Source organism: Ictalurus punctatus, chromosome 10 (genome assembly GCF_001660625.3).
Source record: "Ictalurus punctatus breed USDA103 chromosome 10, Coco_2.0, whole genome shotgun sequence".
Classification (NCBI taxonomy): domain Eukaryota; kingdom Metazoa; phylum Chordata; class Actinopteri; order Siluriformes; family Ictaluridae; genus Ictalurus; species Ictalurus punctatus.
This window is the reverse complement of record NC_030425.2, coordinates 20153503-20179857: the sequence shown is the minus strand read 5'-3', so window position 1 is coordinate 20179857 and position 26355 is coordinate 20153503. Positions and strand designations below refer to the sequence as shown.

The 26355-nt window shown below is 38.1% G+C and overlaps 2 protein-coding genes across 2 annotated transcripts; one reads left to right on the top strand and one right to left on the bottom strand.

Moving 5' to 3' along the window:
- Nucleotides 1-1265: 1265 nt before the first annotated feature.
- Nucleotides 1266-8634, bottom strand: mesd (mesoderm development LRP chaperone). The gene is made up of 3 exons (XM_017478102.3): nt 8442-8634; nt 5758-5990; nt 1266-1943 (listed from the first exon to the last, which is right to left on the bottom strand). The coding sequence occupies exons 1-3, from the start codon at nt 8592-8594 to the stop codon at nt 1709-1711; spliced, it is 621 nt and encodes a 206-aa protein (XP_017333591.1). The 5' UTR covers nt 8595-8634; the 3' UTR covers nt 1266-1708.
- A 2348-nt stretch (nt 8635-10982) lies between these two features.
- Nucleotides 10983-14664, top strand: tlnrd1 (talin rod domain containing 1). Its single transcript, XM_017478101.3, has one exon. The coding sequence runs from the start codon at nt 13035-13037 to the stop codon at nt 14100-14102; it is 1068 nt and encodes a 355-aa protein (XP_017333590.1). The 5' UTR covers nt 10983-13034; the 3' UTR covers nt 14103-14664.
- The last annotated feature ends 11691 nt before the right edge of the window (nt 14665-26355 follow it).

Sequence of the window (26355 nt, the reverse complement as noted above, 5' to 3'; positions counted from 1 at the left end):
CACACACACACACACACACACACACACACACACACACACACACACAGTTGTGCCCAAAAGTTTGCATACCCCTTGCAGAATCTGCTAATTCTTAATACTGTTAACAAGATAAGAGGGATCATAAAAATCCCATGTTGTTTTTTTATTTAGTTGTGTCCTGAATAAGCTATTTCACATAACAGATGTTTACATATAGTCCACAAGACAAGATCATAGCTGAATTTATAAAAATTACCCCAATCAAAAGTTTACATACCCTTGAATCTTAATACTGTGCGTCATTGCCTGGATGATCCATGACTGTTTTTTGTTTTGTGATAGTCGTTCATGAATCCCCTGTTTGACCTGAGCAGTTAAACTGTCTACTGTTCTTCAGGAAAATCCTCCAGGTCCTGCACATTCTTTGCTTTGTATATTCTGCATATTTGACTGCTTTCCAACACTGGTTATATGATGTTGAAATCCATCTTTTCACACTGAGGACAACTGTGGGACTCGTACACAACTATTACATAAGGTGCAAACATTCACTGATGCTCAAGAAGGTAACACGAAACATTAAGAGCCAGGGGAATGTAAACTTTTGAACAGGATGATCGGTGTAAATTGTTAGTATTTTGTGTTCTGGGAGACATGTAAATATCTTATTTAGTATCTGAAAGGCAGTACTAAATGGGAAAAACAAAATAATAAAACAATTTACTTATGTACATGTGCTTTTTTTTGTTTTTTATTTTTAATAAATTTGCAAAGATTTCAAACAAACTTATTTCTTGTTGTCATTATGGGGTATTGTTTGTAGAATTTTGAGGAAAATAATTAATTTAATCCATTTTGGAATAAGGCTGTAACATAACAAAATTTGGAAAAAGTGAAGCGCTGTGAATACTTTCTGGATGCAATGTACATCATTGTAACTTGAAGGCAATTCTTATACCTTTAATTAGCTTTTCATTTTTACACAAAGTAGCTTTAGATAAATTCAGATATAGAGCTAGACCCCTAAAGGAATAATAATAATAAAAAAAAGAATAGGAAAAATAGAAGAGTACAGAAGCATATGATAGGATAATATTAAATATGCTTTAAATGTTTAATTAAATATTTTAGCTACCATGTATAATTGGCACCTATAATAAGTGGACATAGTGGAAAAGTGACACCAGTAGTGTTCATGCCCAAATTGGTGCATGGGGAGACTCATTATTTCAAGTAAGAATATCCAATAAAGTCAAGAAGGCTTTAAGACAATAAAGCTGCAGTAATGTATTACAAATCTGTTTTTATTTTGATTCAAAATGCAATATGTTGATCTAAAGTTACTTATAATGGTGAAGTACAAGTAGGATTATATGATAAGGCCAAATCATTTTAATGATGCATCCTTTCATTTCAATTGTTTTTAAAATGAATAGATCAATCTAGTGGAACAATGCTTGAATAAAGAGTGAGGGACCAAAAAAGATAACAGCATACTGAATGAAGTCCTTTCTGACAGATGTTAAAGCAAGTACCTTCTGTAAGCAAGGACCAGCTGCATGGTATCATTGATTTAACCATGTATAGTAATGAGGCACTACATGTCTGAACATAGTGCCTGAAACACTCTCGACAACTGGGCTCATTAGTTCTTCTCAGAGTATAGTCTCTATTTAAGGCATCAATTCCCCTTTGTTCTGCTCCACAAACCTCGTCAATATCAGTGCAGTCATAGATCTTGTTTGCTTTTATTTACACGGTTGGCTGCATTCTTGTCCTTCTTCTTCTTGGTCTCATTTTGCGCTTTCTCCTTGTTGGCTTTGTTGGCCGCTTTCCCAGGAAACACCTGGCCCTCAACAGTCACATCCTCACACCGCTCCTGGAGGGTCAGGAAGTCTTTAATCTCCCAAGCATAGCTGCCATCACGTAGCATGAAGATGACACGGTTGGAGCCCACCACAAACCTAAAGAAAGGATGTTGAAACAGGAAGGAAAGCCATTTTTCATACAGTATTTCATACATAGGATCAACACTAACAGAATTCAAAGACCACAAATACACAGCTCCAATGTTTTCAGAGACGTATGTGTATTCAGTACGGGGACTTTGTGATTTTCAGTACTTGCATATTAGATAATTGATGTTTATATGAAGCATCTTGGTGATAAACCCTGATGATAGCACAGCTTCTTATGGTACTGTATAAACAAAACCCACTCCATGCTGAACTCTTTTTACCCGCAGCAGCAACTCATCTTTGATTCAACTTCTACACCACTATGTGTAACATTTGTTCCTTCACAGTTATTTTGTAACTTCTCTAATAGCTTTTTACATAAACTTGGATCTGGTCAAAGTAAAAATTCTAAATGAGTAGAATGCAAGGATAGTGAAGGTGCCCACAAATAGAACTGCAACAACTAATCATCAACATCGATAATAAAAATAAGCTGGCAACGAATTTCACTACTTGTTAGTTGAACTGTGTTATGAAGCACACTGTGACACCTCACTTTATAAAAACACATTTGACTGAAATGGCCTGAGCAACAGAGAAAACAGTACAACCTTCTCTAGAGTATGGAAACTCTACATTACACTAAGCTACTGGCCTCATGACACAACTAGTGTTATCAAGTGAGTAATAATATCATAAGTTTGTTAGAATGTGAGGAACACTGGAAGTGTGATTTCCTCGCTTGAAATCATCCATACTAACCACCTTGTATTGTCAGATCTTATCCGGTCTTCTGGTTGGATCATACATTTACGGTCATACATCTAACTTTCCTAGTCTATCAGAAAATATATTCTCATGCTACTTTGGTCAAATAGTGAGTAGTTCGTACGACGACTCGATGGCTTGAAAACGAACATTGTCTCAAATGAACGATTAGTCTTCAAAACGCAGTGCATTTTTAAACTATTAGTTAAACTATTTTTCCAACTCAGTAGTGCTGAAAAACTATTGTATATTCTTAGCAGCCTCAATATATATTTTTAATGTCTTGTGTGTCAAGTTATCAAGTGTCCATCCTGCTTTCGGTTCACGTCAAAGTTGCCCAAAAAGAATCGATTCACTAATTCCAGGCAACGAGACCTAAAAATCAACCCGAAAACTTTGGACTTGATTCCACACACTGAAAATGATTCACCTCACACGCACACAAAGCAAGCATAATGAATTCAACAGCAGAGAGTTTCAGTGAGGGAAACAGGCAGCATATATTTATGCTTTGCCGTTATTTTGAATTTGACTTCAGAATTTGAACAGATCAGGGCTTGAACTGCAGATATATAGTTGGTAAAAAAGTGTCACAAAATACCATTACCTTGCGTTACTTTGAGTGTCTCATTTGGCTGACATGAGTACCAGATGATATTCTCATGCTGTAACAGATTATTGGATAAATACCAGTAACGTTGTAGTTAGTGAACTATTTAATTAAGCCTAATTAAAAAATAAATAAAAAAAGTTTACAAATCTGTAGTAGTGCTGATTACAATGCTGCAAATAAATCATTTTTAAAATAAATGTTTTTTGTATTTCATATATTTTTAAAAATCGTTTTATGAAACAAACCGATTAATCGGAGGAAACTAAATCAAATGACTACCCAATTTTGCAATTCTGCAAAACAGCTAAAAAAAAATAAAAAATTAAGAAACAGTGAAGTTTTGACTAAAATGTAGTTTTTCTGCCAACAATATACACATCCCTAATTTAAGAAAAAAGGTTTTATTTAGGTTCCACTCTAACTTTACTTTGGCAAATATCATGTCAGGTAAGGAGCCAGTTTTTAAAACACTTAGGTATATAAAGGCAGGCAGGCAAATTTAGTCAACAGAATAAAACTGGATTAATAAATCAGCCTTTATTTCCTCAAAGATGTTAATGAGAAATCAGACGGGTGAAGAGATGCCGATAAGGCTCATGCTTAATTGCAGTAAGTGACTTTTACCTCGAATGATCAGACAGACATTGATGTTGATGATGTTTGTAATCAAAGTAAACATAACTCTTTCAAATTTCCCAGTAGTGAAGGTTATTAATGAAGTAGACTGGGTGTCTATCAGTAGGGTCAGAATGGAATCTTTAAATACAAATACAAAATTCTCCCCCTTTTTCACTTTTGGAGGTAGTCAGATATTAAATGTTAAAACTTTTACTTCAGATATTAAAACTTTACTTCAGATTGTGATGCAAGGAAAAGAGATATACATACAGTGGGGGAAATAAGTATTGAACACGTCAACATTTTCCTCAGTAAATATATTTCTAACGAGGCTATTCACATGAAATTTTCACCAGACATCAGTATTAACTCAAGAAATCCACACATCTAAACAATTCACAGTATTAAAGTCCATAAATAAAGTTATGCGTAATAAAGCGGAATGACATGAAAAAAAAAGCATTGAACACACTAACTGAAATTTATTTAATACTTAGTGGAGAAGCCTTTGTTTGTAATGACAGCTTCAAGACCACTTCCTGTGTGAAGAAATTAAACTGCTGCAGTATTCAGGTGTGATTTTGGCCCATTCTTCTAAACATATTGTCTTTAAATCTTGATCAACTGGATTCAAGTCAGGTGATTGGCTGGGACATTCTAACACCTTAATTTTTTTCCTCTGAAACCAACTGAAAGTTTCCTTTGCTGTATGCTCTGATTCGTTGTCCTGCTGGAAGGTCCACTCACGTCTCATCATCATCCTGGTTGATGGCAGCAGGTTCTTCTCAAGAATCTCCCGGTAAAGGGCTCCATTCATCGTTCCTTAAATTATATGAAGTCTGCCAGTACCATGCGATAAAAAACAGCCCTACACCATGATGCTTCCATCTCCACACTTCACTGTTGGTATAGTGTTTTTAGGGTGATGTGCAGTGCCATTTCTTCTCCAAACATGGTGTGTAGTATGACAGTCAAAAAGTTCAATTTTGCTCTCATCTGACCAGACCACACTCTCCCAGTATTTCATAGCCTTGTCCAAATGAGTTTTAACAAACTTTAAACGAGCTTTGACATGCCTTTTCTTTAGTAATGGAGTCTTGCGGGGTGAGCGTGAGCAGTGGGGTGCATTGTCTATTGTTTTCTCTGTGATGATTGTACCTGCTGCCTCCAAGTGTTTCTGGAGCCCTTTCCGAGTGGTCCTTGGCTCTTGGGCTACTCTTCTTACTATTCTTCTGACTATTCTTCTGACTCCTTGGTCAGAAATCTTGCGAGGAGCTCCTGTGTGTGGCCGGCTGATGACAGAGTGATGTTGCTTCCACTTGCGGATAATGGCCCCAATGGTGCTCACTTGAAGATTCAAAAGGTTTGAAATACGTCTGTATCCGGGTCCATCAATGTGTTTCACAACAATAAGGTTGCGAAGGTCTTGGGAGAGCTCTTTATTTAATGTTGTGAATTCTTTATATTTGCAGATTTCTTGAGTTAATACCGATGTCTGGTGAAAATTTCATGTGAACAGCCTCATTGCAAATATATTTACTGAAAAAAATGTTGACGCATTCAATACTTATTTCCCCAACTGTACTAGTTCAGGAAAGCCTGTAATTTTCAGAACTACACAATAAAAAATGTCTACATTTGAGCAGGAATTTTACAGCCTGCCACACAAACACCATGGTATTCTTATGCATGTGTAGGTACACAAGTTTTCTGACAAATCTAGACCCAACCCGAGAGCAAGTGACACTCCATGGCCACTATATTCAGGCAAAATTTAAGCCTGATTTGTCTTAAAACTGTTGCATGTATGTAACACAATACCTCTGAACATCAAAGTTGGCGTTGAAGAGGCTGCCCTGCCACAGGCTGGTGACGTCCTCGGTCTCCTTCTCTGTGGGGTTTCCGGACACCGTTGCAAACACCATCACGGTCTTTCCCTTCTTAGACATCTTCAGGAGATCTTGGGGTTTGGAAGGGTCCACTTTGGAGAAGTCGATGGGCGGGGAGGGTCTTCTGTGCTCTGGCAAATCCCCCTCTTCAATGTCATCATCTTTCTGTGAAAAAATAAAAACAGTCAGAGATAGGAGAGGGACAACCAAACATAAATTCAAGAAATCTGCAGCAAACAAAATATAATCTATACATCTAAATGCCTTTCACATTGTGCTTAACCCCAGGTTATCGTCGTTCTAAACATCGCTTTTAACTCCGGGTAGAGGAACGTTTCACACTTGTAATTTAGAAGCAGGTTTATTGCCGCTTTTTACCAGGGGTTATGAAACCCTGCTCCAAAGCAGCACCACATTTGTTGTTATTCCCACATTGCGGTGCCAAACTTGTACGACATGAAACAATGCGCTGTTCAAATGGCTAGATGCTTAGCAACGGATACCCAATCAGAAATTGAACAGTGCGTGCCTCATATCAGGTGCTTTGTACAGTAACAGAATCCCTGCATGTTGTGTAAACAGTAGTTGCAGCGTTTGAGGGAAAAATAAAAAAATGTTGAATGGACGGAAAATTATGGAAAACGCATCAACTGAAGCGAAGAGTTATGGACAGAAAAGTATTTTCAGGACAAAATGGATGGCACAGTCAGAAATAACTGAATATTTAAGGAACTGACTGAACAATTGGCGGAAGCTGGATATCAACAAACGCCTGATCATTACGCAACATTTTTTCTCACTGCTGCAAATGTGCAAGACAAGCAGTTATTTAAACCGGTCATGTTTATGTTAATATGCAAATAAGAAGGTTAACCCAGGGTTTAAGTATGTACAATGTTTAATGTTAGATTATGAATACAGAGGATTAATTGTTAACCCCAGGTAAAGTATGAGCAGTGTGAAAAGTGAAACAAGGGCTTTTCACACGTAGTTAACCCTGGTTCATTCTAAACCCCGGGTAAACAGAACCCTGGGTTATCTTAAGTATACTTTGGAGACTGGCTATTTTCCTCTGGTCCTACTTAGGATATTTTCATGCTCAAAACACACAGTAAACCTTAAAGTTAACTTTTTAGTTCAATCTGATATTTCAGAGCAGGAAAAACTAAATGGTGCTACAGCCAGTTGCACAGCTGATTGTAATTTAGTTTTTTTTTTAAATTCAGGGTGTAAAGGCAATTCTAAACCATGCACTGAGAGGAGCGAGTTTAAAACAAACATGGTGTTGTATAATTTCGGTTGCACCACAGACACTAAAAGTATGTTGAACTAGTAGTGCATAAAGTGATAAACCTTTCTTTTTTGCACAGCATGACAATCAACCATCATCAGCAATTCAAAAACACAATCTAACAAACAGGAAATACAGCATCCATTACTGATGTGGTTAGTGGTTATCTTTCTCAGGGTAAAATTTACTTCAAGCAAGGTCTGTCTCTCAAGCTAGTCACTGTAAATAAAAAAAATGTGTGTGTGTGTATATATATATATATATATATATATATATATATATATATATATATATATATATAAGTATATATAAGTATATATAAAATATATATATTTATATATATATAAAGAATTTAATCATCTTTACACTGCCAATGAAATCCAGTGATGTTACTCTGATTATATTGGCATGGCTGCCACCCTGTATCCATTGGCACAAGAGCACCACATAAGTACACTAGTACGAGTTATCACTCAAAAATATAACAAAAGGGCACTCTTCTTCTCGCCAATAAAACAGAGGAGCCATTTGACACATTAATCTGAGCAGGTGTTTTGTACTCTGATATTAACTGACCACGTGGAACTTTAATGTTGTGCATTCTGAGCTGCTCTTCTGCTCACCATAGATGAAAAGAGTAGTTATTTGTGTGACCGTAGCCTTCCGCTCTGTAGCCATTCTCCTCTGACTTCTATCATCAACAAAGCATTTCCACCCAATAGGGCTGGGCGATATGACAAAAATATCATATTGCAGTACCCGAGGACATTTCTATAATAAACATCAAGATTTTTTAAATTAAGTCAAATCTACAGCATCAATAATCAACTGAATGGATAACTGCATGAGTGAAGAGGTGTACATGTGTTCCTATTTAAGTGGGCAGGGAATGCATAGGCATATTTTTTTCACATTAATAGGACCCACTGACAGATAGACAGCGCGTGTTCCAATTCTTTGAGAGCCTCCGGTACAATTACAATCAAAACATTATCACCATCACTGGCTTAGTTTCACTGAACTACTACTACTACTACTACTACTACTACTACTACTACTCATATGAAACCAGGTTTGGTTGCTAGGACTCGAGTTAACTGCGCACTAGTTATGCATACTATCAGCTTCCTCTTTATGCACGCAGTTTGTGAAGGTTTTTTTTTTTGCCTTCATATTGGGTGCAGTTTGTAAAACATGGTTATATTACGTTATTATAATGCTGCACATAGCTAGCTTGTTAGCATAAGGAGTTACACGGCGACAAACTGTGCTAATGCAAAGTGCTAACGCTGGAGAAATGTCCGGCGCCGCTCTATACGAATTACCTCCCATTGCTCCAGCAGCTTCGCCATATCCGCGTCATTGTAATCCCGAATATCCTTCTTCTTTTTAGGATTACTGTTCGAACAATGAACCGACAGGATAAATACCACAAAAAGCAACACTGATACACATCTCCATCTGATGGAAGACGCCATTTTTCCAACCTTGTGTTCGCGGATTGGTTGAGAGCTTTCGGCTTGGAGTTTGCTGATTGGTTCCGGTTTGTTCAAAGTCACACATTCCGAAAGTGGGCGTGTCCGATTGCTACTATAATTCACGTGATTAACGACTGATGGCTAATTATACAGTTTATTCAAAATTGCTTCTTTTATGACATTATATTGGTTTTCAATACATAAAAATAAAAAAACACGTTTGAACAAAATGATAATTACAGTGAACAAGTAAAAAAAGAAATAGAAATATTTGAATGAGAAGAAATGCAAATCAATAGGAAAGGAAAGTAAGAGCATATTAGAAATGATAATAATTATTGTTTTTCCCCCTTCTGTACATGTGTATAAGATTTGTACAATCTAATTAAGTCAAAAGTGACATGTTCCTTTTAGTGGCAATGTTGCTTTAACTGTTTACAAAATAACTTATTACTCTTTAGTTAAGAGTGGAAAAATAACAACTCTGTTATAATTTCAAGCCACCATTAAAAAGCTGCTGTACCTGGTCTATTTAAACATTAAACCTGTTAGATAAATAGGCCTACACATTAAGTGTGCTGAATTATTTTGGGCTGCTCTCTGGCCCGTCCCTTTCAGTGTGTCTCTGTGTGAGAAGCGTGTGAAGTGTGACTCTTGTTCAACAGAATCTGAACTGTTTCCTCTCAGGACACTCCACCCAAATGGCACTGCGCCCTGTGCAGCTGTACAACCCACCAAAGCAGAACGTGGGCTTCCAACTTACCCTGCACAACTTAAGTGCCCATTATCCCACATTCTATACATTTCTGGACTAATTAATGAATCAAGTAACTGCATATTTTAAAACTGTAGCTTGTTTAGCATGAGATATTATAGAATATAATATAGCACTTTTTCATATAAACCACTGCGCTGTTGAATTATCAAATCTTATTGGTAAGAATGTATTGACTTACTTTCTATAACAGCAGCTCTGACAGTAGTACCAGCTGTAATTCAAATAACAGGTTTACATTAATGTGCACATTCTAAAACTTGATTGTTTCTATAATAACAGATCATTCACATGGGTTTGGATGGTGGATTCTGTATATAATCTAAGGCTAATGATAAATGCATTAAAATCATGTCATTTAACAAAGAAAAACTTATAGTTGATATGGTGGAGCTTTCTGTAAGGAGACATGTATTTAGGCTGAATGGAAGGAGTCTCTGGTGTTAGTGTCTTGTATAGGCCAGTAAGCTTTCTGCCAAGACAGAAGACTTTCTGGCTTCTCGATAACAAGCATCATTTTTTGTCCTATTAACTTCAAAAAAGTGAAAAAAGATAGATTGTTGAGCGATCCACTATTTATAACTGCTGAAATAAGTGATAACAGGAACTAACTTGTTGCACGAATGTTCCATATTAAACATAGCTATAAATGGATAAAAAAAATTTTTTTTCAATAAATAATAATGGTTAGCGCAGACATGCTGCTATTAGAAAATAATCAACTTTGTGGTGTTGCACTGATGTTCCACTATATTAAACATAGCTAATAGTAACAGTAATAGTTTTTCTCATTGGGCCACATCACACCACCCTGTTGTTGATTCATTCCTTAAAACTGCACGTCTCATAGCATGTTCTTTCTTACTTAATTGATTCAAATCTCTCACATTTCTGGTATTTGCAAACCAAATTACATACTTGAAATACACTTTTGCAAAATCATCTTTAATGATCGTCTGATCTGATTTTATTAAGCCAGAGTTGTGTTCCATGTTATGTATTTGAGCTCGAAGTTCCTTTCTTTTTCAGTTTGGTTTGTTCAATGTTTGAATTTTCAGCAAGAGGAAACAAGTGAAAATTCCTCCCACCCAGCTTTTAACTCCTCCCTCCTTTATTTGATTGGCTCTTCAAGCGTCCTGGAAATGCATCTCCGTCCAATGAAAAGTGGTCTAAAAGTAAAACGTCACACACTTTCGGAATCCGATTTCACCTCCCACGAGTAAATCTAGTGGTTTAAACATAGTTTTGGTCCTTTTGGAGAGGTAGGATTAGTAGGAGTTTTCATTTGAAACAGAAACTCAGAGTGATGACCGATAATACTCTCAGACACCTATTGATTCCGCATGCTAACCAAAAACAACAACAACAACAACAAAAACACTTAAAACAATTTTAAACATAACCATAACATAGTCTTCCTGTTGTCACTAGCATGAAACAAGCTTTGACACATTGTAATATGATTTGATATATTGATAAACTACAGTTTTGTATAATGAAGTCTGCGACCACAGATTAATTTTCTCAAATTTATTGCTATTTTTCTTTCTTTTTTCTAATTAAACGTCTGAGCCATCGGTCAAGTCATATCAGCACATTCGCGTACTAGAAACACAATTTTATCGAGCTAAAGGCTACGCTAGGCTAAAACTAACGATAAACTATCAGTGGTCATGTGTGAACCGCAACATAGTGGCAAGGTTGGTCTGAATGGCCTGGCTCTTGCCTAGACTGCAAATCTGTGATGACCCTAAAGACTGTAGAAGTGGAATAATGGCAAAAACAAGGAAGGAAGAGAGAAGCTGGAGGAGCTAGTAGCACGTATCGGGTGTAATTTTGCTCTTACGCCGGTAGTCGGGGCCTCGGGAATTGATGGCTTTAGTGTGGAAATGAACCAACTTTACAACTGAAGACAAATTATGATCATCCGAGCGAGTGAAAAGTTTATCATTTGAAGGAAGCGACAGAGGGAACTGAGTGGATATGGGATTCTTTTCGGCACGGAACTTCCTTTCTGGGAATAATGGACGCTTATTCGGAAGAAAAAACCGTTGCAGTTTTGAAAGAAGCTCTCCCTCGCGCGCCGTGTTTCTGTTTCCCAACTGAAGCGCAGCCGCACCCTCTGACGGATTAGCCAACAAGCTAGCTACAAAATTTCACACAAAACTCGCATTTCTCGGAGAAATACAGTTTCATTTTAGAAACAAACTTATTAATTTCGAAGGAAACCGTCTGTTATCTCTCAACGCCTTGTTTCCCATTTGAAGTAAAGCCGCACCCTCTAGTTTGCTTCCTCATACAGACGAAGAGACCCCACACACATATTTAAAGCTGGAATAAACCTCATGTTGGGTCTCTTGAAACACCACTGGATGGTGATGGGTTAAATAAAAGACAAACAAACGGGATATTTGTTTAAAACAGATTTAAATGAGATGTGTACCAAGAGGAAAACCAAGCAGCGTGTGTGCCGGATGGTATCGTGGTTCCCATGCTTTTTGCTGAGGAAGGTGCATGAGAAATAGACAGTAATGCATAACGGACCCGTGCATCAGAAAGAACTGGCCAACATCACTGGGTTACGAGTAAAAAGGAAGAGGTATAAGCCAAGGGAAGTCAAAGCCTGGTCTTTTGGAGGTTGAAAGTCCAGCCTGGTGCTTTTTTGGAGTCTTTATACAGTAGGCGTTGTGGGATGATGGTGCTGAAAGTGAAGGACCATCAGAGAGAACTTCATTCAAACTGCCGCTGTGTTACAGCCATGACCCTCAGAGGCACTTTCCACTGGAGGATCAAAATTAACAATGGCTCATCTGGTTTTAGTCATTTGGTGGATTTCATTTGGCCTCCTGCAACCACGAGAAGGGAAAGGACCTTTAAACGCCCGTCTGCTTGACATGAATTAACAACAACAACAAAAAACCTGACACAACTGTGGCAATAGATTTTTCACACCCTCAGATTCAGTAGAGAAAGTGTTTTTGATGAGGCATAAGTTGATTTCTGGATGTCTGCAATCAGCTGGCACTTTGCCTTGATTTGATCTCTTGTATGGCACTGCAGCAAGTGTATGGTTTAGTTTTTGTTTTTTGTTTTTTTTTGTCTGTATGTGTGTCTATATATATACATATATATATGTATATATGTGTGTGTATATATATATATATATATATATATATATTTATATATATTTATATATATGTGTGTGTTTGTTGTTGGACCTAGATAGATGAAAAACAACCTGTGAAACTGTTCAGATGTACCCATGATGTGATTTTGTCAAATTGCATAAACATTAAGGAGTTCCGCATCAATATATTGAAGGGATTTTAAATGTAGCCTTGATTTTTGACCTCATTCACTCATTTAAAAAAAAATATATATATATCGCACAGAACAAGATTTCCCTGAGTGAAGTTGCATTATCCTCTATTTTTCTGATTTTGCAAATGTTTACTAAAAAATTTGATTTTGAGATCGTAAACAGTGGATAGATATTAGTATATTTTCTGAAGGACAACACTTTTTGGCCAGTTTCTCAGAGAAGGTGTGGTATTATTTCTGAAGACATTGTCATATAAGTTATGAATTTGTACTGTGGAATGTGTGGTGTAATCTATATTTTGTACAAAAAAGAAAATCCAGAATATTAGCTTGACCACCGTACTATGGCTAGTAGTGGCTCGGGAAAGTCAGACAGCGAGGTTCCAACGTCCAACATCCCGAGTGGCAGCTTGCAGCAGCGGAAAAGACTCTCATCTGTTTGTGACACGTGCAAAAGCAAGATGCAGCTGGTGGCGGATTTGCTTCTGCTGTCCAGTGAGACGAGGCCGGTGATGACGGCGGATGGTGTGCCAGTGGCAGAGACTTTTGAGAAGTGTCGAGATACAGTGATTGCTAGGACAAAGGAGCTGTCCATCATCACTCATGACATTCAAAGCCAGCTTAACATGGGGAAATTCACGGAGGCCGGGGAGCGGTTAGTGGAAATGGGCAATCTGGTGGTGTCTCTAACGGAGTTTTCAGCTCATGCTGCATACCTGGCGGCAGTGGAGACACCGGGTTCGCATGCTGCCATTCCTGGATTGGTGGATCGCTACAAAGTGACGCGATGCCGTCACGAGGTGGATCAAACTTGTGCAGTCTTGCGCGTGACTCCACTATCTGATTTAACTCCCCAACTCCTCCTGGAAATTTCCCAAAACATCCGGAGGAACCTGACCACTCTCACAGAGGCCTCGTCTCTGGCAAGTGAGAAATCCAAGGACCGGTTTGCCAAAGAGCAGTTCAAAGCCAGTGTAAAGTGCATGAGCACGAGCGCCACCGCACTTCTCGCCTGTGTCAAAGAGGTGAAGACGAGCCCAAGCGAGCTGACACGTAATCGCTGCGTGCTTTTCAGTGGGCCGCTGGTTCAGGCTGTCAACGCACTGGTGGGATTTGCCACTGAGCCCCACTTCCTGGGCAAACCAGCTAACGTTAGCACCGATGGTAAAGCGGTGCAGACGGCTGTATTGGGAGGCGCCATGAGTGTAGTTTCGGCTTGCGTTCTCCTCACACAGGGTCTCCGGGACGTATCCCAGCATGCAGAGAACAGCACCCAGATGCCTACGTACCGAGAAAGGCTGCGCCAGTCAGCTTGCGCTGTCTCTGATGGATGCACATTGCTCTCGCAGGCGCTCAGGGAACGATCCTCGCCCAGGACTCTACCACCGGTCAACTCGCATTCTGTGAATTAAACAATTAAAAGCCCATTACAGATATTTTTCTCAATGTACCAAAGAGACTAATATGCTTTAAGCCCATGTTGTGTGATCCTATTGAGTGAATGTAGTGAATTTGTAAAAATATGTCTGTTCAACTATTCCTGGGCAACCATGGTGGCAGTTTTTTTTGCACTGGATGTAATAAAAAACCTAGCCAAAACTGACATCACAACATATATCTAACTTGTTTTCACTCACTGGTAGCCACAGATTCTGTGGTGATTCTGTATGTTGGACTGAAATTCTCAACTTAAAAGGAAAACTAGTGGAAAGTTTACCTCAGTTTTAGTGTCTGAGAGCAGCAGACAGAGTAATGGTTGTAGTCTGATGTGTGGTGGATGTTATTAAGAAATGCAGTGAGAGTGGGGTGTTTGTTCATGCTTTGTATTCCAATGTGTGAATCTTTTGGATTAAAGCTGCTGTGAGTGTGTGCCATAGGTTTTACACTATTTACCAGAATTACAATAGCTTTTTTTTCTGGATCATGCATGTACTGGAGTATTTATTTCGACTTATTAAAAAGTTGGTTCTCATACGAAGGTTGTTAGATGTCTCTCTCATTAGATATGCACTCTGTAGGGAGGGAATATTAATGATTCGCAATTATATGATTGGAGAAATGAAACTGATTGATCTTCAGGATGTCAGCGTCAGTGTTAAAAGTGATAGTGATTCTAGAGTTTAACCCTCAGGGAGGCTCATACCCAGTGACATTTTATTATGTGGAATCAGTGAGGAAACAAATACTTTTGCAGCTGAATTGAAAAGGGTGCGTTTTTGTGTGAACATACGTGTGTGTGTGAAGTACATCATCTCTTTTTCCATTAGGAAATATGCAATGTAGGCTTGCATGGTGGTTTGGAAACACTAAATGCGAGAAGTTTGAATTAAGTAAGGAATAAAACACTTTGGGATGTGCTGTTATAAGAAAATAATCACACCACAGTGATTTGCCCATACAAACAATTTTTATTTATTAAAGAATGACATGTCATACATTTGATCTGTTTATAGTTATGAGTAATGTTGTAGAAGACCATGTTTTTGTACTTCAGGGGATAGAAAAAAAAGAGGCTGGTGAAGGAATTACTGTCTATAGCCATTACAAGTTATGCGATAACAGAAGCTAACTCGTCTCGGTGTTATTTATTTATTTTCTATATTTATTTAATTTTGCACTGTTTATTCCAAATGGGTGTCACAAAAGTGTCATTGTGCTACATAATCTAATTTTACATGTTCCAGCACTTAACAAGTGTCCGGGTTCCGCTAGAAATGTTGTTTTATTATATTCTAATACATTGCACTTAAGGTTTTCCTTTGACTTGCCCTCATAGAACATCTGTGAGACAAGTTAGATTCTGGTATCACATAAGTTATAGCAGTGCCCACTCACCAACTTCTCTTTTTCATCTCTCTCTTGGAGTTAACATGGCAAAAAAATATTTGTTTGTCATGTTACAGTGAAACCAGGAAGCCTTCCGGACTGTTACAAAGTGTTGACGCTGGAGACTCCTTACATATATATGATAAATAAACGTCCTTGCAGAAAGCTTTACCATATCAATGATCATACATAATGATCATACATTTTTCTTTGTTAAATAACAGTACATTTTTAATTCTTTCATTGTTAGATTAGATTATTATATTACATTATGTGGACAGCTGCCAAACAAATCCCTCTAAATTTGTTGCTACTACAGAAACAAACAAACAAACAAACAAAACAGTCCGTACAGAATTTCAAGGATGTTGAAAAACAACCTGAAAAAAAAGCCTTTTTTTTTTCTCTCCAAAATTTGTGATACCATTTGCAGAGTTTTTTGTGCTTTTTTTGTGGAAAACTACTTGAATTGGCAAAATTGCAATTGCACCAAATTGTTCTGTATGGCCTTTCGAATGATGTTTGTTGGTAAATGAGACCTTTTATCTCTACTCACGTTCGACGCACGTGAATCGAACAATTGAACGCATGTTGTGATGATGTCACATGATGTGTATTGGCCCAAATCTGCTGAAAATCTGGTAATTTAGAAAAATTGCAAGCTCCTCCAAATATTGTAATGTTTCCTTGATTTTGCATTACTGTCTGCGATCGCAAAATCCCAGAGGGACTGAAAAAAACTTGAAGGAACAACATGCATGTATGTAGAATTGATGAAAAAAAAATTACGTAGCTGAAAAGAAAAAGTAAAAAAGTAAATGCACCTTTAAAGTAAAAATAAATGAAAGGGATAGAACTGACTCTTCTCATTATCTAGTACAGTATTTTTAAACTCAATTTCTATTTGTACCTGAAGCAAGTATTTGAAACAACATCCCTATAGTACAAAGCCTATACACTATAGCTAGCCACCATTCTCCCACTGTAAGCTACAGTTGAGGAATCTGGAGAATTAGTTGGAAATAAAATCTGATTTCAGATTCAAAATTGTGATTACATGGATACAAACTAGGTACCAATGAAACGACATCCTCTACTCTCTCAATTCCAGCTGCCCTTCTTTGTCATTGGGTCGATAGATTTTCAGCAGCAGGATCAATATATTGTATATTCATTAAACCCTTGGTTTTTTACTTTTATCTGACTTCAATAAAATCTTTATGGAAATTGTGTGAAATATTTAACGTATCCAGCAACCTGCAAGATTACAAGATTCAAGGTGAAAAAAAAAAATCCTTTAAGAAGGTTGAAGCCTCTTGTATCACCTTTTTCGGCATTTTATATATCATATAATTTTCTATAAGAGCAGCTCTTGCAATGGTACCTATAGTTCAAATAACAAGTTTATATTATTGTGCTTGTTCTAATATATTATTGTTTCTATAGTAACAGCTCATCAGGGACTTGTATGACAGAAGCTCCGCATAATCTATGGCCAATTATTAACAAATAAAAATGTTTTGTTATTTAACAAAGAAAAAAAAAAAGAATTGTTATATGAGGAATATTTCTGTAAGGAGATTTATTTAACATTTATAAAAGGAGTCTCCAGTGTCAGTGCTTTGTAACTCTCTGTAATTCTTCCTTCAGGGACAGAAGGCTTTATGCTTTCTTTTGACTTATTCTTCTTCCTCTTTTTTACGTTATTAACTCCTGGACAGCTGGTGAGGGAACGACTGACTGTGTATAACTGCTTTAATATAAATGATAACAGGAACTAACTTGACTCAAAGACATTCCACAACATTATTTATTAACATTCCATTATTCATTATTAAATGAAAAATTGGTAGTTTTGGGAAATTGCTGTGGTGTAAGAGGAATATAACACTTCAGGACATGCTGTTATTGAAAAATAACCAATTTCAGGGTGGTACCAGTAACTCCTCTTAATTGTTGGGGCGCATCATATCATCATATCACCCATCTCTCCTCATTATTGATTATTTTCCTATAACAGCATGCCCTGTTATGTTTTATTCCTCACTTAGAGTATGCCTCTCGAATTTATTTCATTTTCTTTGAATTTGAATTGATCAAAGTTAAGGCAGATTTTCTAGACTTGTTTCATGAATCCAAGTTGTCTTATTAAAAAAAATCACGAGGGTGCATTTTGTTAGTTTGTGTTGGAGAATACAGTCAGGTCCATAATATTTGGACAGTGACAACATTTCCATAATTTTGCCTCTGTACACCACCACAGTGGATTTGAAATGAAACAATTAGATGTGATTGAAGTGTAAACTTTCAGCTTTAATTCAAGAGGTTTAACAAAAATGTTTGTTATTATTGTTTTTTCAGTCTAATGATGGCCTTCTTCACTTGCCTGGACACCTCTCTGGACCACATATTGAGAGTTCCCACGAACAGCTACTAAATGCAAATTCAATGCATGGAATCAACACTGGACCTTTTATCTCTTTAATATGTTATGAAGTAATGAGGAACCAGGCCACACCTGGCCATGAAACTGCTTATCTGTCAGTTGTCCAATTACTTTTGGAGGGACTCCAAAACCCCCTGAATTAAAGCTGAAAGTCTACACTTTAATCATGTATTGATTGCTTCATTTCAAATCCATTGTGGTGTTGTACAGAGATTGTGTCACTGTTTAAATACTTATGGTCCTGACTGTATCTGTTTCCATTTGATAAGGGACAGGAGGGTTAGACCTAATGACTCACTAGACTTTAAAGAGTTCTTAAACAGATATCCTACCTAAACATAGTCCTGATTTGTTCTGTTTGATATCTGGAGTCTTGATAAGCTCTAGCATGTGGAAGTCCATCATGTCTAAATATTTATGCCACCACCACACATGGAACAAGCATCCAACAGACATGACTATAAATAACCATACTGCACACTTGATTGTTTTAGCTCTCTTAGGAATATCAATGGCTTATTATTATAATAATAAGCCTTACTTAAGTAACATCTTTGTTCTAGTAAAGGATTTTCTATATGAACATAATCACACATGCAATTCATGCTTTCGCACTGCCCCTGCTTTTCAGTAGTCAGTGACCTGTATCCCTTTGTCCTCTTCATCCCCTCAGGGTAAAAACCAAAACTGTTATGCACAACAGGAAACTGAACGGCCTCTGCTATCAGGAGCGGCTTCCTTCACAGCACAAACCGTCGGTGTAATAATTTCGACCAAGGTTTCGCCCATTTCCTGCTCAAAGGAGGGATGTTAGGACGCTCTATGGCCTGTAGTCTTGTGCATATTATGTAAAGCGGGGCTTTAAAAATTGCCTGTTCATTACTGATCAGAATGTGCAATTTGTTTTAATGGTAAAATTGGTGAAAAGGGGGTGTCTGTTAAGAGACTAGCACTATGTTTGCTTATATGGTATAGCCAATGAAAATGTGTGCACATATTGATATTTTGGCTACTTTACTCTGTTAATTAGTTAATGTGTATGATGAGTTGATTTCTTTGGGGGTAGGGGTTAAATTGTGTAATGTTTGGATGTACTCTTTGCCACTGACCTTTCGATGCACAGCCACTACACATGACATGGGTTGGAGTCCCTTACAGTAAAGTCACATGTGACTAATCACACGATTCACATGTTTTTATACGTGTTATGTTTCACACATGTTTCACATGTAATGAACCTTTTACATGTAGTGCATGTTATTTTTTCACACAATTTCTCACAAATTTATTTTCATATGTTAATTTTTCACACATAGTGCATTTGTTTCACAAATTCCACTGTCTGAAATGTCGTTAAGAAACGGCGTTGGCAGCTAATGGGAACTATGGAAGTGAAGGCAAGATCTGGAAGACCAAGAAAACTAGTGCCCCTTATGACATTCTACTGTGCAGTGTTGCTTGCACAAATATGATCTGCATGGGAGTCATCAGAAGGAAACCTTACCTGCAATCTCATCACAAAAGTTAATGTCTGATGTATGCAAAACAATACCTAGTTAAGCCAGAGGCATTCTGGTAACAAGTACTGTAGACTGATGAAGTAGAAAGGAGAAAAAAGGAGCAGCATTTGATGAAAACAGCACTTTGGCAACTATTAAGCATGAGCGTGGATCATTTCAGCTACACTAAGGCTTCTACAACAGGACAATCATCAAAAACATACCTACAAACCCACCATGAGCTACTTCAAGAAATGCAAGCCAAAGCTTATGGAATGGCCCTCGCAGTCCCCCGACTTGATGATCATTGAAAAGATGTGGGTAGATCTTAAATATGCTGTGTTACTAGGGGGTGTTACTAAATACTGACTTAGTATAAAGTCCAAACTTTTGTATATGCCACAATTACGATTTTATTTTTTCCTGTTTTTTAAGTTCATCAAATATAAAATAACTCTGCATTAATATTTACAGAACAAAAATCATTTTAATAGTTTGCTGCAGAGGTTAACAAAATATGTAATTTGGCCAGTAGTCCCCAGAAGTATTCAGATCCAAATGTACCATGTACAGTATATATGCACCAATAGCTAGGCTCCTATAGAACAAAAGTGGTTTATATTTATTAGCTGTACTCGACACCGCTCAACACCACAGTCACTGTCATTGTTACCATCTGCCAGCAATTGTCACTCATTTGAGATGTAAGAAGACACTGTAGAGAAGAATACAGCATCACAACAGTCATTATTTATGGACTAACCTGATCAAATAACACTCATTCTGCAATACTATAACATTGGTTGCTGGCTACAGACTTTTTTGTATAACTAACGTGATTAAATTTACTTTTCATCCAAAACAAGTTGCATTCTTGGTAATTAATTTTTCTTACATTAGAAGGTGTATTCCACTTGTTTGTACCTTTATTGGAGTACAGATTGTGCATCCTTAAGTGTATGAATGCACAATATTTCCTCATCCTCAGCCAGATAACAATCCCTGGCAGTATTCATGAATGAATGTAATTAAATTTGACACCCAAAACCAGGCAGATGTCTAAACAAGTACCATATTTCAAACACACCCTGGTCATCATGCTAACAAAATTCTTGGAGAATGTCAATTCACTGTCCAGCTATTCATAGAGACTGGTTCATACTTGCAATTTGCTTTGAAATTGCTGTAGATGCAGTATTGTAGTGCCAAAAACCACTATTATTAGGTAAAGTGATGCAGCAAAAATCTAGTAGCATGACACTATGGGCCAAGAATTTGTAACCTGTAGAACATTTTAGAAGACTTAGCAATCCTCAGTCAATCTCTAAACCAGGAAGTAGTCCCTAGTAATGCCATTAACATCTGTTCAAATGTCATTAGCATCCACCCAACCTTGAATACACATGCATATCAACTAACAAATTCCTAGAAGTGTCTGCAACAACAGTGCATTTTTGGTCAGCTGCTAGGATGCACACCCCTGTAGCGGTTGTCGTCCTTGACATCTCTCCAGTATATTCAGCTCAAATCATCCATGATTCCTCCCAGCCTAGAGGAGCTGGCAGCATTTCAATCCCAGCTGAAATTCCTCACCCTTCTCCTCTGGCTGACACTCCTATCATGATCTGATCTGCATTTTATTTGACCTCCTGCATCCCTTCCGACATTTCTGGCTTCAAACAGGGCTATTCTTATTTCTCAACAGCTCTTCTCTGGCACATGTTGTACAGTAGCGTCTTTGTGTGGCTCACGCCCAAAGGCTGTGAGCTTCAAAATGGGCCACGTGGCCTCATGTTTGGACTGAGTACTCAGTGGAATAGCACAGCCAACTCTTTTCTCACCCCTCCTTCTGGTGTCTGGCTCCAGCTGCACAAACCCATCTCTATGCTGGGTGGAGGTCTTCCTGGGCTTTCTATTGTCTGCTCAACCTCCAGAGAGTACCAGAGGTCAAATGACACATAGGACCTTAGTGTTGGACCATTAACTTAATAAGAAAAACATTCCACCTGTGGAGCTGACAGAGCCGGAAGACTGCTGATCCTAATCAAGCTTGGGAACAATAGGAGTTTTTCCCATGAAGAGCCCAAGCAGGTGGTCGGCTGCCAAATGCGCACTCATTACAAGGGCATTTTTTTGTGCTCAAGCTGAGCCGACAGAAGGAAACATGATCTGAGCACCAGCGTCATGTAAGCAGGGTCCTGTGTCTGCAATTGTATCTGAGAGTATAAGTCCTTCCGGACCAGGGTTAGGCAGCAGCTTTGCTTGTTAATGACCAAGAGTTCAAGGAAATGTGAGACTACTTAGTGCTACAATTGGGTGGAACAACATTAAAAGAGGGCAATAAGAGCTGATTTTAGCTCATTTCATGTTTATAGGTTACAATGTAACATATGTTTGAGAGGTCAAACCCCCAGAGAGCCACTGATTGGCCCTTAAGCAAGGTCCTGATCTGGTCAGATATATGTTTAGACACTAGCACAGTAGTTTATCACCAGATGACTTATTTTCTTGAGGACTACTTTTACTTTTATTCAAGTGAATTATTACTACAGAAGCAGTATAATTTGCTGTCAGTATTTTTAAGTCAGTATAATTTACTGACAGTATTTTTAAATCAGTATAATTTACTGTCAATGCTTTTAAGTTGGGATAATTTACTGTCAGAGCTTTTAAGTCGGTATAATTTGCTGTCAGTATTTTGTGTCAATATAATTTACTGTCAGTTTTTTTTATGTCAGTATAATTTTCTGTTTGTACTTTTAAGTCAGTATGTTTTGTACTCTTTCCACCACTGTTATTATTACAGGCCTGGAAACTATTTTGAACATTACAAACAACAACTTTAATACAATTTGTGAAAATAAACAGTATTTGGTCACTAAAATGGACCATGTAATATTTATACTATGGCATTGTCCCATATGTACAGTAAACTAAAAACAAAAAAACAACAACCAACATCCAGGATTCGAGGTGTTATATCACAGGCCACATCAGTGTTCACTTCCTTCCTCGCCATCCACTGGTTCACTAATGAGAACCAGCAGAAAGGCTGTCCTATGGGAACATTCCTTCTGGATGATGTCATCAGTCCCCCAGTGTTAGCCTAAAAAAAACAGAAATAATCATGCACAAATTAGTTATTTATGAACGTATTGTGGAACCAAGACTCTGGAGAACCAAGAGTTGTTTGGGTTAGCATGCTCATTGCATGGGATTGTAGTATTGTGGCTAAAGGCAAACCCAGAATAGGTAGTGCCCACACACGCACTCACTCACTCACACACAACACACACATACACGCGCACACACACACACACACACACACACACACACACACACACACACACACACACACACACACACACACACACTGGGATTTCTGGACAGCCTGTGTTTACATACACACAGTTGAGTGTGAGATTTCGCAGACTCGTTCGAGGCTGTCTAACGGAGTGTAAATCGTCTGGCGCTGACTGTAGTGTCATAAAACTCTCCAGAGTCTTCAGTGTTGACGAATGCTGGTTTTCACTAGACAGCATGCTGAGGACAGTGAAGGAAAACAATGTGTGTATATTCTGACAAAAGCGAGCACAGACAGCCTCATGCCGAGGTTTGGCAGCCATGCAGGAGCTGTGTATGAGTGTGTGTGTGCATGCTTTACTTTAAAATGCTGCATGGTGTTTCTTATGCAGGCCAGCCAGAGTGCAGGTTCTTCCTCTTGGCCGGAGCACTCAACCCTGGCTGTTCTTCTCTTTCTGGACCTCTCAGAATCTTTTTCAGTTCAATTCTTTGGGCTTTATTTGCATGAAAACTGCAGTATATTTGTCCTGACCAAGCTCAGCTTACAGAGGAAATGAATGTTAAAGATATATAAGAGATAGAAAAGGGGAAATTCTAGAAAAAGTTCAATTTTATTATACAGTATGGATCTCTCCCGGTTTCTCTTTTTGTATTTCTCACTGTGTCTCTTTTTTCTGTACATCTCTCTCTCTATGTCTGTCTCTATTGGTATCTCTTGCCATCTCCGTCTTTTTTTCCTTGCCTCTTTCTGTATATCTCACTGTCTCTTGTCTTGTCTTCTCTTCATCCACTATGAACTTTTCCAAAAACACATTTCCTATTGCCTATATATGCTAAAGACCATCAGGTGTCTCACCATCATCACTTCACTGTGGATGCGTCCCAAAACATACTACATATTCACTATGTAAGTGCGTCTCAAAAAATTTGATTATCATGGAAAAGTTCATTTTTCCTGTAATTTAATTCAAAAAGTGGAACTTTCATATATTCTAGATTCATTACTCATTAAGTGAAATATTTCATGCCTTTTTTTTTTTTTTTTTTTTAAATCTTCATGATTATGGCTTACAGCTCACGGAAATAAAAATCCAGTTTTTCAAAATATTAGAATAAATAATTTATAATACAGAAATGTTTACAATGAGAAGAGCTCTAATGAAGTAATTAACTCAAAACACCTGCAAAGGTTTCCTGACCCTTTAATCTCTCAGTTTGGTTCAGTACACACAACCACAATCATGGGGAAGATGAAAGTATATTTTGCATTTCAGTTGGAAATCAAGGTCCCAGAGTCTGGAAGAAGAGTGGAGAGGCACAGAATCCCAGTTGCTTGAAGTCCAGTGTGAAGTTTCCACAGTTAGTGATGATTTGAGCTGCCATGTCATCTTCTGGTGTTGGTCCACTGTGTTTTCTCAAGTCGAGAGTCAATGCAGCGTCTACCAGGAGCTTTTAGAGCACTTCATGCTTCTATCAGCTGACAAGCTTTATGGAGATGCTGATTTCCTTTTCCAGCAGGAATTGTCACATGCCCACAGTGCCAAAACTACTAGTAACTGGTTTGCCAACCATGGTATTACTGTGCTTGATTGGCCAGCCGACTCACCTGACCTGAACCCCATAGAGAATTTATGAGAAACACCAGACCCAAAAATACAGATGAGCTGATGGCCGCTATCAAAGCAACCTGGGCTTCCATAACACCTCAGCAGTGCCACAGGCTGATTGCCTCCATGCCACATAGCATTGATGCAATAACTCATGTAAAAGGATCAAAGTCCCAAGCAATTACTGAGTGCATAAATTAACATACTTTGCAGAAGGTTGACATTTCTGTGTTATAAATTCTTTATTCTAATATTTTGAGATACTGGATTTTTGATTTCCATGAGCTGTAAGCCGTAATCATCAAGATTAAAACAAAAAATGCTTGAAATATTTCACTTTTTATGTGTAATGAATATAGAATATATGAAAGTTCCACTTTTTGAATTAAATTACAGAAAAAAACGAACTTTTCCATGATATTCAAATTTTTTGAGATGCACCTGTATAGGCTTCCTTAATACCATCAAAAATGTCTCATGATCATCAGCCCACTGTGAACAAGCCAAACACTCTATACACTGTATAGGTCATATAAACTTCATCATCTTCAGTCTCCTGTGAACTACCAAAACATCAACAGTGTGGACATGTCCCAAACCACATTCTATTTGCAAAATAGGTTACATAAACACCATCACAAACATCATGATATTATTGGTCACCCAAACTACACATGCTATTCACTATAAAGACTACATAATGACCATCACTATCACCTCAACTCATCGTGGACGTGTCTCCATTCACACACCCAATCAACTGAACAGGCCAGTTGAACCCGGAGACAAACAGGTCACAAGCATCATTACAGGCATGTCTCAAATTACACACACTATAGGCAAAATAATAATAATAATAATAATAATAATAATAATAATAATAATAATAATAATAGTGGTTAGCACGTTCGCCTCACACCTCCTGGATCCGGGGCTTGATTCCCGCTGGGGCCATGTGTGTGCGGATGTTATTGTGCCCTGCGATGGACTGGCACCCTGTCCAGAGTGTACCCCGCCTTGTGCCTGATGCTTCCTGGGATAGGCTCCAGGTTCCCGTGACCCTGAAGAAGGAGTAAGCGGTAGAAGATGGATGGATGGATGGATAATAGAAACACATTACAAAGGTTTCACTATTACCACTCCATCACATCAGCTATAGAGAACACAATGTGTTATGGGTGTACCAATGTGTCACTGTTTTTACAGTGTAGAATGTGGTAAATTATGTGATTTCAGGATTGCGTCATTCATTCATCTTCAGTAACTGGTTTATCTAGTCAGGGTGGGTACTAAGGCTTTCCCTGGAACACTGGAGATAAGGCATCTCTCTCTCTCTCTCTCTTTTTCTCTCTCACTCATTCACTCACACACTCACTAACACACACATACAATATATACACCTAGGGGAAATTTAGCATTTGTTTTTGGGAGGATGGAAACCCACACACACAAGGGGAGAAACATGTGAAACCTCACACAGGCAGAAACGCATGCTCAACATTGACCTCCGAGGCTATGAGTTGGCAGTGCTACCTTTTGAGGCAACATACCTCCTGAGTGCACTGGATTCAATTTCTATTCCATTTTATTTATACAGTGGTTTTAGCAATAGATATTGTCACAAAGCAGCTGTACAGAAATCCAGGCATAGCCAGATGAGGAAAATCTCCCTCAGATGTCTTGAGGTAGAAACTATGACAGGAACCAAAGTCAAAAGGGAACCCATCCTCTTCTGGGTGACACAGGGTAGCGATACTCTGCAGCTGTATACTATAATGTCAAACAATACTAAGTGTGCTGAGAGGATGATCAGTATGAGCATCTTGTGAATAAGTGTCATGGGATGAGCACAGGGAAGTCTTTATGATTATAAGAGCAGTTCTTATGTACAAGTCTACAGTATTGAGGTGAGATTATACACTGAAGCAAGGGGGAGACATAGGCATAAACTGTTTTATGACATCCATGTGGGACCATCCATACC